Source organism: Typopeltis vanoorti, chromosome 5, assembly GCF_054136105.1.
Source record: "Typopeltis vanoorti isolate ZY-2024b chromosome 5, IOZ_Tvanoo_1.0, whole genome shotgun sequence".
Lineage (NCBI taxonomy): Eukaryota > Metazoa > Arthropoda > Arachnida > Uropygi > Thelyphonidae > Typopeltis > Typopeltis vanoorti.
In genome coordinates, this window is record NC_143553.1 from 16,041,613 (window position 1) to 16,057,744 (window position 16,132).

At 38.5% G+C, this 16,132-nt stretch overlaps 1 protein-coding gene across 1 annotated transcript in view; it reads right to left on the minus strand.

Annotated features, from left to right (window-relative positions):
• Positions 1-2,451: 2,451 nt before the first annotated feature.
• The window catches only part of LOC150106245 (lysosomal acid lipase/cholesteryl ester hydrolase-like), a 34,096-nt gene continuing 20,415 nt past the window's right edge, over positions 2,452-16,132 (minus strand). The window contains exons 8-10 of the mRNA XM_090392265.1: positions 10,470-10,541; positions 6,226-6,294; positions 2,452-2,987 (exon numbers count right to left, since the gene is read on the minus strand). Of these exons, the coding sequence (XP_090248391.1) occupies positions 2,751-2,987; positions 6,226-6,294; positions 10,470-10,541 (378 nt within the window). The 3' untranslated portion in view covers positions 2,452-2,750. The remainder of the gene's footprint in view (positions 2,988-6,225; positions 6,295-10,469; positions 10,542-16,132) is intronic.

Genomic DNA, 16,132 nt, shown 5'->3' on the forward strand with positions numbered 1-16,132 from the left:
CACTTGGGCGTAATGAGATTTTCAATCAAGCGGGGTTATGCTGCAAAAAGCTGATAAGGTAAGGGATCTTGATGTAATGGTGGATAGGAATTTGAAGTTCAAAGGTCATATAGCAATAGCTGAAAATATGCAAATACAACTCAGAGAATAAATGTGATGCTGAAGCGAACCTTGACATGTAAGGATAAGGAAGTCATTTTGGGCTCTTTATAAGGTCTTGATAAGATCGCACCAGGATTATTGTGCGCAGATTTGGTCTCCCGGTTCCAAAGTAGATAAAGGAGAGGCATGAAGACTTATTCAGATTATAGCATTTAGATCATGAGGACAAATTGTGAGTGTGTGGATTACAGACTGGTTAACAGGAGAAAGAGTGGTGATATGATTGAGGTCTATAATCTTGTGAATGGGTGATATAGGATATCATCTGATGAAAGTTTTCGTTATATGGACGGTGGGGAGAGAACACGGGGCCATCCATGGAAGTTTGTTCGCAGTCAAGAAAGGGGTATGAGTTAGGTTATTTCTTTCACAGAGCAGTGAGTGAGTGTATTAGTTTGCCTTTAGGGGGTAGTGCGTGCATCTAGTGGTAATGAATTTAGGAGGAGGTAAGGGCAGCTGGTTTGAGTGATTCATAGCCTTTCTTGATGAGTCCTTGGGGGTCTCAGATAATAATAATAATAATATTGTAATTTATACAAGCATATTCATACAAATAATATCTAGGTATGTAGTTATATTGTTAATTTTCCACTCTAATAATTATTTTATTTATTGAATCTATTTTTTATCGAGTTATTGAGAATAAAAGTATAGGAAGTAGTTTTAACTCATCACTGATATAGTGAGTAATAATAATGATATAGTGGTTATAATTAACAGTTATAACTTGTCGATCCTCTGGTGCTCGTTATAACCAAGTTTGATGTTGTTAAAAGATGTTTTTTTTTTTTGGTCACTGTTTAAAATTGCAGTTATAGTAACTAAGGCTAGTATTATATCTATGAATTGCGTCTGCGTTTTCTGACCGGTTCGCGCGATGAAAAAATCGCGTTTCCTGGAGGGAAAACCCTACCACCTACCTCTGACCGGCACACTAACACGTTTAGTTGAAAATCTCTTCGGGTTCCAGAGGGAATTTGAACTCAGGTTTACCAAGCAAAGGGCATCGTCAAAAGCTACTATAAAAAAGAAAAAGGATAATATTTATTATTGTTTTAAAGTTAAATATCGCTGTCGTTGTTGGCCGATTGGATGTTATTCCTGCTCTGCAACCAGCGAGCTATGGATTCGAATTCCAAAGTGATGTGTGGTCGTTTGTGGTGAGTGTGGAAAATTTTGGCCACTCGGTATGAGACTACCACCTTGAGGCAAGTATCACGTTTGATCTCTAGAATGGGGTTTTCGGATTTTCTATTCCTCTGGTTTAGAGCTTTTCGTGGTTGGAATCTTATAAAAACATAAACCAATAATGTTTGTCTTCGAGATTAAAAGTTTCATTAGTAACCGATAGCTTACTAGAAGAGATTCGACTTATTTGTTTAATCTCATGTCGAATTTGCTTCATGCTACACCACCTAAGATTTTAGGCAACCGATTCTATCCTTGATTCCGTATATATCTATTCCTTATATTAGTGATTTTGATGAAGGGTTTCACTGGTATTAATAGCCATTTCGCAACGTTGGTTCTCGTCAGTGACTATGACAAGTTTCAGGTTTTTGTCCGACACTTGAAATAAAAAAAAAGTATGATGCAGTTACTTAGTCAAGTCCTATACTGTACTGTGTAATGAGATTTCACAAATCCAGTCCCTCCATAAATCAGTATGCAGACTTTCCATATGCAAGAAATTTATTTATAACACTTAAAACTTCTGGAATGATTCAAATAGATGTAAAGCGCCTGTTTCATGTTTGCCTATAACAACCAAAGGAATTTAAAAAAAAATGACCATTTTTGCATATGCTCATTCAGCATGTGAAGAATTGCAATATTCTGAGCCTTCATTCAAGCTTATGTTAGTTGGAAGAAATGAATGCTTCACAAAATAAAAATTAATGCTTTGAATTTGCATTATACCGAAACAGTTTCTTCAGCTGCTGGTGTGAATTCATCATGTCGTGGGATTTGACGACCGTCTCACATTCTTCAAGTGCGGCCAGTTTATTCAGATTCAGATTTATTAGCACAAAAATGATGTCGGTGATCATAAAACTAAAATCGTTGAAAAATGTGTCTGAAGCCAGTCATTGATGAATATGTCAAAATTGGGGATACGATTGCTTTAATTTTAGTTAAATGAGCATTTTTTGGACCAGTTTAAATTTTTAGACTATAGATGACTAATAGCTAGTGTGCCCCCCCCCCCCCCAAAAAAAAAACATTTCTTTGTCTAAGTATGCTGTTGTCTTTTGTTATGTGGATAATTTTATATTACGAGAAAATATGAGACAATTAATTTAATAATTTAATTCCAATATATACATTAATTTAAACAACAAAATACAACACAGTTTAGTACAAACAGAATAGACGATATTACAGTGAAATATTGTGTAATTATGTTATTTTCTCTACTATGGATTACTAGGAATTCTTTCACCATTTTACAATACGTTTGGGAGTTACTGTAAAACGTCGATGTCCTATTCGTTTTTACATCTTTTACGATGAGAAATAAAACAAACAAACAAAAAAAAGGCAAAGACACTCCTAGCATTTTCACTTATAACAGATCCCTTATCTAGTTAATACGCACGAAGGATTTTGAATATTTCTCGGTACACCAACTCTGGAGCGTCTATTCCCCAAATGAAGTCCAAATGATCCCAGGAAGGATACTTCACGCGGTAATTTTCGATAAGATTTTTTAGTTTCGGCGCTAAGAGAGACACATCTTTGGGATCAGCAAGCCAGTCATTTTCCCCCCACATGAGAACAACAGGGGTGTCGATCTTCTTTACATCGTACAGCGGAGGAATTTTCTAGATCGGAAAGAAAGAAAAAAAAACATAAGCTACAAGAGTCTTTCTGCATATCATGCACAGTACACTTTGAAATCTAAATGCCAACAATCTTCGCAACACGTACTGGGATACCAAGAAAATCTAGAACATGATTCAGAAAAGAAAAAAAAAAAGTTAAAGAAGACCACGCAGAAATTCTGAGTGGTCTTCTCACAGTTTTTATTCGAACCTACGAATTTTCTGCTCCCCTTCTAATAAACAGGCAACAACTTCTTTAAGAGAACAGTAACGTTTCGGCTTACTCACATTTTCCATCAACATATTGTAGGTGTGTTCGACGACATAGAGATTGCTATTTCCAGCACTTCAACTTACCGTCATCTGGCAAGAATGAAAGTGCTCGCTCTTCATACTAGAAAGAGATCTGCTAAGGATTTCTTCAACAGGAAGGAAGAGTGCAGCGTTACAAATGTAGTTCATTGGACTGTCCTCCATGCTTCCTTCTGCCATTACAATAAGGTACACCGGGTAATCATTGATTGGAATGGGCCTTATTTGTGCGTAATGTGACTATCTGTCTCATAAAATTTCTCTTGGATGGCTACTTGACTGATGACTGTCTAGAGAGCGGGAGGCAACTCATGGCCGCCATCTAATTGGTGACAGTGCAGTTTTGAGTATTGATATATTTCATGTGGTTACAGTTAAATACTCTGTCTGATAGGCGGTAATTAACCAGAGCCAGTCATCAGCTGAATGTATCACCACGCAAGACAGCACTGTCATCATCATGAAGGTAAAATAATCCCTTCCTGCAGACAGTCACCAGACAAACAGCCATTAGCAATGCCTTCTCTTTTCATACTATCGTAAAATGTTTCCGGATATTCGGTTAAGTTATCATAGACGTTGGTAACACCCAAACTCGGTTAGCAAACAAATATTTCAGAGTGTGGAACCTGCAAATAAATGCCCTAGCAAATGTCTATATGTTCTGTGCATTTCGATGTCTACTACGGCATACTAGCGGTACTACGACATACAGATAATAGCCCAAGTCTATTATTTGTATGTCGTAGTACCGCTGCATTTGCCTTCCTAGTTGGCCAGTGAAGAATTTTCACTCTACAACTAACAGACTGTAGGATCGAATCCGATTGTCTCTTAAGCTGGAAAAGGAATTTACATTAAAAAAATTCTCGGGATTCTTATGTCCCAATATATGTTGAAAAAAATGTCCAGATTGACTTCAGTTAAATAAAGGAAACATTTTTTTAAAAAAGGCCAATTTCTGCTACAAAAAAGAGGACCATGTACAGAAATACTCCAAACGTTCCCTTTCGACAATACTGTAGGAATGTAAGGATTTAGAAGAATATGTTATGTCGTGGAAACTTAATTTGCTTCTCAGAATGAGGAAGGGATGCACAAATGAGAGTAAAAGAAATATTAAACACAACTTATTTTTAATATTCAATCTAGAAAGATAAAATGTACAAAGTTTCACGTCTGAGACAAGGAACTGCCAATTTAAATTCTCGAATTGCTTTTACGGTTGCATTGGATGAATGAAGTCGTGAACTGTTTTGACTGCAGTTGTGTACACGCTGGAAATGGTGAACGTTTAATTGACTTCTAGCTGAAGGATATATTAAGGTGTCACACAAGTTCTTGAATCAATTGGTGCGACTGCAGCACAATTAGAGCATTCGAGTTCAACTGCCGCTGGCACTCGATTACAAAGATGGAAACGTAATGGAAGGAAAGAAAGAAAACCAGGAAACACTCTCTAAACGCTAAAAACGGGCATGTGCGTTCTCTCCAGCATGCAAAAGAGCTGATGCATTAACTGCATGAAGCAGGCTTGCCTACTACGTGCCAGCAGCTGTGATACAAAGTGGAGAATCGTGATGCGCAGTTTTTCAAATCAGATGGATGTGTTTTGGCCTAGCAGACGACAGGATTTATCCATGTGCATTGTCCCGTTTGTTAAAGTGTGGTGGCCGTAGTATTGTGATGTAAATATTCTTCTCCTGACGATTTCTATGACCCTTGTCATAGTCCATCTCAGGATAAAATATGGACATTGAACATCATTATAGACAATTCTGTATTGCGATCCACTATGGTGGTTCTATAGAAATTATCTGTTGAGAATCATACGATAATCCAGTATGCCATAATTCGAGAGCTATGGTGTGAAATAAATGGAGTTAAGAGATTAATAGTAGTGATCACAGGGTTTTGATCTGATTCCTGCAGAAAATCTTGGCAAGCGATAGAGTTGGTTTAGGTCGAAACTAAACATTCCGACTTTACTAGAGAACAAACTGACTGCCATTTTGATGGAGGAATCGATCTCTGACCAACATATTTCCTAGTAGGAGGAGAATTGTCAGTCATTAGAAAAAGGGTGGACAGCTTCTAATCTGGTAACTGGTGAGAAAGTACCGCTTCCTCACTTAAAGAAATGGAAAAATAGAAAGAACTCGTCAGTATTTGTAACAAGCAGCAGGAACATGATGGATATTATGTGAATTCCATCGATACCTCTGATGGATCGCAACACAACGACGAAAAGCAGAAGTTTTTAGTGGCTGGTGCTTTTTTTCATTTACAAGTACCACCACCAGAATTTACGGATGTAAGAAAGAGGCAGGAATAAGGTTCTCTGAGCACACACGCTATGTGAAATTTTTCCATTTCCCTGTTCATAGTCGTGATATGAACGGGAAGTTGATGACTTTATACACCCAGGACTATAGAAATTCAGACTTATAAGAAATATTTTGCTGATATTTTGATGTCACATCAAAATTATCCCAAAATTTTGAGGTCCGTTTCTGAGGTGTGATGACAACACTGACTTCCAGCAGTTAACTACAAGAGGATTAAACATGCATGACCTGAAACACAACTTAATGTGTGATCTGCTAGTCTGTGGACCTATAAGGAAAGACAATGGAAAAGAAGGCAATTCAATTATATAGGAAAATAGTATATACTGCACATAGTTACATATTTCTCATCAGAGAGCCGACACCATTCGCAAAAATAACAGTTATGTTGGAGGAGAGTGTTTACAGTGTTTCATACTTCCCATTCACTGTTTCGTGCTTTATTTAGCTCGAGGTATATAGCCACATCCGAAATTTGCAATATAACTGATGCCTATTATCCTTTCTTACCTTTTTTTTTTTTTGTAACAAACCCCCTAATTATTTCAGTTGAAATTAACAAATATTTGGAACCTTACCTGACCGTATTTCTGTTCATTAAGTTTTTCTCCATAATCATACTTTTGAAAGACATGCGAATTTACCATCTGTTGCGAAAAAAAAAGAAAGAACAAAATTGAAGACATTCCATGTCATCTTACAACTATACTAAGTATTTTATACATATCTCAATGATATATTTTATTGCATTATTGTTATTATCACACTGCCTACAGAACAAGGAGATAGAATACTAATATTCATTGAACAAATATTAGTAGTAAAAATATTCATTGGAAATTTAAAAATGCCAAAACATTTTCAGTGGAATAATAAATTCGCTTCATCAGGAGTATTTAGTGCATTGTTGTTGTTGTGGTGCATTTCTACGACTTCAACATGAATTTTGCATAAATAAATGGCTTTCATTTCCAGAAATAAGCATAACTGATCACTTAATAGTGATGAGTGTTATAAATATAAACATTGCCGATAGAAATCATAACAACACTGCACCTAACCTAATATCATCAGTAACGTGATATACTTGGGAAGAATCTGTCAGATATACTATCAGCTTCTTATATAGTTCACCGAAGAATGAGGGAACCACCAAATAGATGCATTGCTGATACATGGCGCGATAGCAATTAGAAAATGGAAACTCCCAGCTCATTACTCTATGACCCTGAAGAGTCATACTATACTTTATACTTATATGCTATAACAGATAATATAATAAACAAGCTTAGGTGTTGGACGTTATTCATACATAATTTATTTTAACGGTATTACAACTCCAAACCAGCTGAATTATAAAAAAGATGTTTACTAACTGGCTTATACATTTCGATGGATTTCAAATCAGAATCTTCAGAGGACATTATATGTTACAGTTAATTAACACGGGCCGATGAGTAAATGAAACAATTTAAATTGCAATGGACAGAAGATGTAAAATTAATGTAAAAATTATTTTTTTATTAATATAAAAATAAATAAATAAGTATTACAGCTATACAGGAGTTGATCTTAAGATAACAGTCTTTCAAATTTTTGGCAAATTAATGCAAACCTACTTGTTCGGGTTAGGAGAATGCTTCATAGCCACCGCTGAAACAGAAAAAAAATAGTCTTTCTGACCTCTAACGACATCTAAAGCACATTGGTTTCGCTCATCTAATCCTGTATGAAGGGGTATCCAAAGAGTGGTCTGTCAGTCCAGACTTGCCATAATAATGGTAGCGGATGTATTTTTTATTTCCTCCAAGGCAGGTGTTAAAATAAAGCATTCGCAACACATTCAAGCCACACGTTAAATTGTCAACTCTGATCAGCTTTCCTAAGGATAAACTCCCTTCTCTGGCATATCCCTGAATGTGTGAAGTTCCATGCGACTGTGATTTGGCCTGCTATGGACAGACAGGAGGAGAGCTGTTAAAATCCGCGATAATGAAATAACACACCTTTAGAAGCTGAAAACAGATGCACAAGAAATAACCTCATAATGCATAAAATAAATTCAAAAATAAACTACTATAGAGGCAAGTTAACCTTTAAACCAAACGACGTGAAACAAACCTAGGATCTGATTAAGTATGGTTTCTAAGCCACTACCTTTGAAACCATAAAACACAGCTCCATGAGAGAAACCAGGTTTTCCAACAGCTACTAAATGTTTTTAACCAGATCTGAACATTTTCCTAGAACTACAGAAAAAGATTCCTGCCACCCATAAAGAGCGACCTCCTACTCGGAACACGAGCGAATTAACATTGGTTTCCAACCATAACAGAAGCGGAACTAACTATTCTCTGTAGTTTATGAAATTAATTCAAACATATGGACAAGATTTGATGAGATTAGACTGAAAGATAATAGGCAACGCTTTCCTAGTTTAGGTTCGATTATACCAAAAATTAATAAATTAAATTTCTGAAGCAGACGATTACTCGAATTAACCAATTCCAGCATGCTGGAATCGGAGGGCCTCTGCACAGGTGTTTAATAAATTGCCTTCATTACAGAAAACAAATCATACAATCGCATCTACAATGATTAAAGAGTTACCAGTAACCAGTATCTTCGCTTCAAGAAGTATATGTATGATATTAATCAGTTCTTTCTCAGAGGAGAGATGACTCAGCTATGGATACATTCATATCGACGTAAGCACTTCCCAAGAAAACATACAGTATGACATCAATCTGGTCAACAACATTGTCTGGTTCGTTATCGTTAAGCGAAACAATTGAACAATAAGCACGCAACAAAGTGGCATGTGCCCTCCTACATGCAACGCATATGCATCAATAAAACTCTCACCATCATTGAAGTTTAAGCAATTCGATGCATTGGAAGTTATCTTGATGCAGATATGAACTGGAACATAAATCACCTACAAAATAACCTTCGTATAATAGGAAGCCAGCAATACACACTGAATGACTTATCTCCTACGTACATAAAGCGCTAATATAGTACGTGTTATATGAAAACATATAAGACAAGCTATAACAATTTATGCATTCTGTGCAAAAATTGTAAAGTGAATAGATTTATAACACTGCAATATAAATGGCAAACCGAATACCGACTTCATTTACATATTTGCAGCACGTGAAATACTAACAACCGACACCTATGTTATTATACAGTTATGCTGAAACCACTTGATTGATTAGTCTCATCCATCCCTTTAGGACGGGTATAGTCCCCTAACGAAGGATTCACGACGAATTTAATGCTGCCGGTTCGTCACTCCTTGCTGCATCCCTCTAAGAGCAGTATTCATGGCTATAATCCGTGTGCCTTCAAGGGGTCGGTTTGCCTGTTCTAGGGAACGAAACACCCCTGAAACAAAACAAAACAAAAAAGAAACAAAAAAGACGAAACGAAACAAGAAAAACTTTACCCCCGTATGAGACTGGCTAACTCAATTTCCGTCGAAAGAGACCAGATAAAAGTTCCACACATCACTGATGGGAATCGAACCCAGGTTTTTTCTAACCAAAGGGCTTTGTCTATTGTCTAGACCGAGTGAGCTACAGAAGCTCTGAAACTACTTACATGATAATAATTACAGAACAGTCAAATCCAATTATCGTATAATAAGATCTCAAACAGCTAATAATATTACACATAGACTTTAGTTGGAAAGACCTGCGCTAGAGTCCCGCTGCGAAGAAATATTCTCAATGCTTTTCAATCGAAGGTGAGTTAGCCAGTGTCATACAGTGTCGAAGGGGTTTTAACAAACAAAATACACTGTCTTCATTGCCTCCATTGCTCTGAACGTAGCCCAAATCGCCCCAAATCTACTGCTTAGAAATATTATATACACCTTTGTCAACCACTATCTAGTTTACGAAGTCTGCCCCAGAAGTGTCGTACCGAAGTGATTGTACGAAGACTAACAGAAAAACATGATTGCGAATTTAACCGCATTTCGAGTAACATCTTATGTAGCAACACATTTGGCCAAAAACGTTTATCAAAATCCGAAACTGTGGCGTTTAAAAAATTCTTTTGAATTTCGAGAACGAATGAGAAAAGAAATGAGAATTTCAAACTCTTCTGATGCTATGAAATATTCACTCGCCGATCATTTTGAACTAAAATTAGCTTATTTTTCAACGCTTTTATTTTGATACTGATTGTGGTCCATGTTCTGGATCGTTTCGATTGAAATTCTTCTCTCTTAAAACCGATTTCGAAAGGGCTTACCTTTATTGGTTCAACCCTGCCGACTCTAGAGGAAAAGTCCTACATCGCGTGGTAGGACTTGTTCTCCGGCTATTTCAGTTTGGCCGAAGCAACTAAGGCTACAATTGCTTCGTCCACAGTATTGTGTGTGTTCTTTGCAGCCGGTTTGTCTGCCTGCTTAGCTGGAATGGAAAACCCGAGTTTTCTGCAGGAAAAAATCCTTCCATCGCTGTATGAGACGAGTAACTCATCTTCGATGCTCATATAAAGGTTTTTCGTATGTCAGAAGGGAATCGAACAAAGATCTTTCCAACCAAAGGGTATCGTCGTTACCCACTGAAGCTTTTCCTCCGGGATGAATCATGCAAAAAAAAAAAAAAAAGAGTCGAACTATCCGGAAAATGCGCAATTAACACAGAGAGAGTACACTGACCTCGGGGCTTAATAGCTTCAGCCATTCTTCTAACCAAAGAAAACAGAAATATTTTTATAAACAATTAAACGCGTATAAATTAACATAAAAATCAACAACGTTATGTATGAGGTAATTCTGTTGCAGTTAGAAATAAAGACTTACCTGTGCCCAGTGAACTATATTCTGCGTTGAAGTCCCTGCTGGATTGTGAGCTGTGTAAACGCCAATCCGACTCTATAGAAAATAAAATATACTACTCACAGCATACGAATGTATTTATCTTGTTAATTTCAATAATTCAAATGAAGGAATGGTTGTTCTGGTATGTAAGTGTTACGCTCCAAGTGCCTTATGCTCTGCTCGAAAACGAATCTGATCACCTCTTAAAAATGTTTACAAAAGGTCGTAATTTATTAAATCTATACACAAATGCCAGGAGCATTAGAAACAAAGGGGTTGAGTTAGTTGCTTTATTGAATACGATGTGGCCTAAGATTGTTGGCATTAGTGAAACCTGGCTATCAGAATCAGATATGGTAAGTGGGATCGAGTGTAACGGATATCCTATTTTTAGGAATGACAGAAGAGATAGGAGAAGAGGAGGAGTGCCACTAATGATATCAGATGACTTAAGTCCAGTTAGGGTAGAAATACAAGAAAACAATGATGGCAACAATGTCCCATGTAGCGAAGAGTTTGAGTCTATTTGGTGAAGTGGAGGTTAACAGAATGAAATACATGGTGAGGTGTTGCTACAGACCTGGCAGCTCAGTTGTAGGGGACGAAGAAATGCATCGCCAATTTAGCTTTATGGGTACCAGCGAATGATCATTATAGGTGACTAATTTTCCAAACATTGATTGAGTAGAAGAGAAATCTCATGATCAGAAAGAATGGGAATTTATTGAATTGTTGCGAGACAACTTTCTCAAGCAGCATGCGAAAAAAGAAACTCGAGGTCAAAGCGTGTTGGATTTGCTCATAGCGTCAGAAGGGATCTCTGTCAAGAATATAGCTATTTTACCACCGATTAGTGACGGTGATCATGCTGTTCTTTCTTGGGAAATATCTATTTGTATTGAAGCTCCGATTAAAACAGGCTACAAGCTGAACTACAATGCTGGAAATTATGATCGACTTAGGAGAATACTATCTTTGGTCCCATGGTATCAGTTATTGAATGGAAAAAATGTCAGCAATGCATGGGAATCTTTGAAAAAGTGCTTGAATGAGGCGGTATCTGAATGTATCCCTAGTGTTCGAAGAGTAAATAGGTTGGGTGTGAAATGGATGTGCAGCCTTATTAAGCTAGAAATACACAAGAAGAAGATGATATGGAAAGAGTATCGTGAGAATAAGAGTGAGAGGAGTTATGAAATATATAAAGCTTAAGCCAGAAAAGTAATGAGTATTGTGAGAAAAGCTAAAACGGAGTATGAAAAGAAATTGGTCATGCAAGCTAAAGCAATTCAAAAGGATTTTATCCTTATGCCGCACGCAAAAGAAAGAATGAATGTGGAAGAATAACTTTATTAAATGCAGATGGTGCACGAGTGTCGGAAGCTAAGGAGATTGTTCAGTTAATGAGTGCTCACTTTTCTAAGATATATCAACCAGGTGTTTGTAGTATGGTGCACAGTGCTACGTTGGATGAAGAGTTAGAGGTTCATGAAAATGAGGTGAAGAGCTTTTGCATAACCTGGATAAGAATTTGTCAATAGGGACAGATGAAATATCTGCCCGTTTGTTAAAGGAATGTTCAGCTGAATTGGCTAAGCCTTTCACAGATTTGTATAACTTGAGTCTCAGTTCAGGAATGGAAGGAATGTAATATAGTTCCATTGCATAAGGGTGGTGCAAAAACTGATGTGTCTAACTACCGACCTATTAGTATTTCTGGTGTGGTAGTGAAGATTTAAGAGAAGTTAGTAAGAACTCGCATACAGAAACGGGTAGACCATCATTCTATACTCTGCAGGGAACAGCATGGGTTGATTAAAGGAAGGTCATGTTTTATCAATTTGCTCATATTTTATAACAATGTTACGGCCGAGTTGGATAAAGGAAATGGATACACTATGATAATGTTGGATTTTTCTAAGGCATTTGATAGGATACCACACGATAGGTAGGCTGTTGCGTAAACTGGAGAATATGGGATTGGAACATAATCTATTGACTTGGATCAGGGGATGGTTAACAGACAGATATCAGAAAGTGGTATACAGTGGGTGTGAATCTGCCAGATTTAAGGTAACTAGTGGTGTACCTGAGGATTCAGTCCTTGGGCCATTATTGTTCAATCTATACATTAATGACTTCAAGCAGGGTCTATCATCAGATTTGCAATTGTTTGCTGATGATGCGAAGAGAGGCTGGGCAATCAGGGTTGCTACTGATATTCAGCAATGACAAAATTATTTGAATAGACTGGAAATCTGGCAAACGAAAATGGCTGTCAGTTTAATGTTAGTAAGTGTAAAGTTATTCTCTTTGGCGTGATTAGAGATCCAGCAGCATATTATATTAGCGGGGTTATGCTACAAGAAACTGAAGAGGCAAGGGATCTTGGTGTATTGGTGGATAAGAATTTAAAGTTCAAAGGTCACACAGCAAAAGTTGCAAATACAACTCAGACGATAATTTCTATGCTGAAGCGAACCTTGACATGTAAGGAAGTAATTTATTTTGCCTCTTTATAAGTCTTTGATAAGACCACACTTGGATTACTGCATGCAGATTTGGTCTCCCGGGTTCCAAGGGGATAAAGAAGATGTTGAAAGGATGCAAAGAAGAGTTACAAGGATTATATCCAGATTATGGGATTTAGATTATGAGCACAGATTGCGAGTATGTGGATTACAGACTCCGGTTAACAGGAGAAAGAGGGGGTGATATGATAGAGGTCTATAAACTTTTGAATGGGTGTTATAGCATTTCAAATGATGACATTTTTCGTTATATGGAAGGCTGGGAGAGAACACGGGGGCATCCATGGAAGTTAAGGTTGTTCTCAGTCAAGAAAGGGGTAAGAGCTAGGTTTTTCTCTCAGAGAGCAGTGAGTAAGTGGAATAATTTGCCCTTTGGAGTAGTGAATGTATCTAGTGTAAATGAATTTAAGGGAAGATATGATAGCTGGGTTGGGTAATTTACAGCCTCTATCGATGACCTTGACTCCCTTGAGGTCTCAGATTTTCCCCCCCACCCCCCCCCCCCCCCACCCCCCCCCCCCCCCACCCCCCCCCCCCCCCACCCCCCCCCCCCCCCACCCCCCCCCCCCCCCACCCCCCCCCCCCCCCACCCCCCCCCCCCCCCACCCCCCCCCCCCCCCACCCCCCCCCCCCCCCACCCCCCCCCCCCCCCACCCCCCCCCCCCCCCACCCCCCCCCCCCCCCACCCCCCCCCCCCCCCACCCCCCCCCCCCCCCACCCCCCCCCCCCCCCACCCCCCCCCCCCCCCACCCCCCCCCCCCCCCACCCCCCCCCCCCCCCACCCCCCCCCCCCCCCACCCCCCCCCCCCCCCACCCCCCCCCCCCCCCACCCCCCCCCCCCCCCACCCCCCCCCCCCCCCACCCCCCCCCCCCCCCACCCCCCCCCCCCCCCACCCCCCCCCCCCCCCACCCCCCCCCCCCCCCACCCCCCCCCCCCCCCACCCCCCCCCCCCCCCACCCCCCCCCCCCCCCACCCCCCCCCCCATTTTTAGGGGGAGTTGGCATATGTCGTGTGTGTATATGTTAAATAGAATGGGAGATAGGACAGCTCCTTGCGGTACTCCACAGGTTACATGTACCTCTTTGCTGTGTGCTGATCCTATACGTGTGATGTGCTTTCTGTTTTTCGTGTATGCTTTAAACCACTGGAGTAGACGACCTCCAATTCCGATATGGGTAAGTTTCGTTAACAAGGTTTTATGTGTTAGTGTGTCAAATGCTTTTGTTAGGTCAATGAATACCACTAATGTTATTCTGTTTTTATCCAATGCTGCGTTTATTAGATCTGTGAAGTCTTCCAGGAGTGTTGCTGTTCCTTTATTTTTTTGAAAGCCATATTGTGTTTTGAGTATGATTTGAAATTTTTCAACGTATGTGGAGAGTTTCTGATGTACAATGCGCTCCATGATTTGGTTGATTACAGGCAGCGTGGCGATAGGTCTGTAATTACTTATTATGTTTCTTTTTCCCTGTTTGTGTATGGGTGTGATTAGTGCAGTCTTCAGTGTTTCAGGTATGTGTCCAGTTTCGAAGATTTTATTTAACAGTTTTTGTATAACTGGAAGTAGGTCGGTTGAGTGTTTCTTGATGTCTTGTGGTCTGATTCCGTCTATCCCCGGTCCTTTGTTAGGATTAATTTGTTGAATTGCCAGTGATAGTTCTTCTTTTGTTACTGTGGGGAACCACATCGACTGGGTTGCTCGTGGACCTAGTGGAGAATGTTCGTATGTGTGAGGAAAGGTTGTTTCTTGTAGCTTTTGGACAGAGTTCACGAAGTGCTGATTAAAGTTGTTTGCCAACTGTTTAAGGGATTTGGGGTCGCAGGCAAAGCTGTGTTTTATTGTTTCTGTGGCAGTGGTTCTGTGTATATTGTCCAGCATTTCATTAATCAGGTGCCAGGTTTCCTTTATGTCATTCTGTGCTGTTGTTAATTTGTTGCTGTAATAGTTTCTTTTTGCCGATCGAATCTGGGTTGTTAGGAGATTCCGTTTTCTTTTGTATTCAGGTTTTAAAGCGATATTGTTCGGTGACTTCTTAAGTTGTTTCCATAGGGCTTCTTTTCTTTGTATGTCTGTTAGTATGATGTCTGTTATCCATGGATTTTGTTTCGTTTGGGAGCGTATTTTTATTTTTGTTAATGCTTTGTTGTATATTTTGTTAAATTCAAGTTTAAGATTATTATATACAGCTTCAGCAGAGTCTAAAGATGCTATCTGCATCCAGTCTGTTTTTCTGATTTCATCGTTCACTATTGCTTCGTTTACAATGCTATGATACTGTTTTGTAGTCTCAGTGATTTTTATGGGTTCTGGTTCAGTGTGTAACTGCAATGCTGTGAAATAATGGTCTGCTAGTTTGCATGTTATGACGGCTGCTGTGTGGCTGTTTGGAGGGGCCCTTATATTTATATGATCAATGCAGGTTGAGGTTGTTGTGTTTCCGATTATCTCTTCTCGTGTATACGACTGTATGGATGGGGTTATGTTATATGCCGATAATAGGTCTAGGTATTGTTCTGTGTTGTTATTTATGTTCCTAATGTTTATATTAATGTCTCCTATTATTATCAAGTATTTTGAGTCTCCTATTATTATCAAGTATCAAATAATAATAATAATAATAATAATAATAATAATAATAATAATAATAATAATAATAATAATAATAATTATGTATATTCTATATTCAAAAATTCGGTATAATATTTATTGTAAATATTAGAAGAACATGTGTTGTAAATACATAACACAGAGGCAAAAAAGTTTTTTTAAAATTTTAATTGAAATCCAATATAGAAAATATAGCACTTTGTGCTGAATTCTGTAAAACTATAAGTTGCAATGTCACTCAAGATGCTTATTGTACGTGTAAATATTTTAGCAGATCAATAAAAATATTATCATATCAAAAAAAAAAAAAAAAAATAATAATAATAATACGAACGGTATGTAGCAACTCCAATGAATTAAATCAGCTCATACTTATATGCATGGGTGTCTGGAATTCTCACCAACTTTAAAATATCGCTGTACCACATCGGAGGGATGGTAAAACTTCCCCGTTAAGGAATTTTACTTAAAATTAGAAAAGAAAAACCATACACATAAAACATCA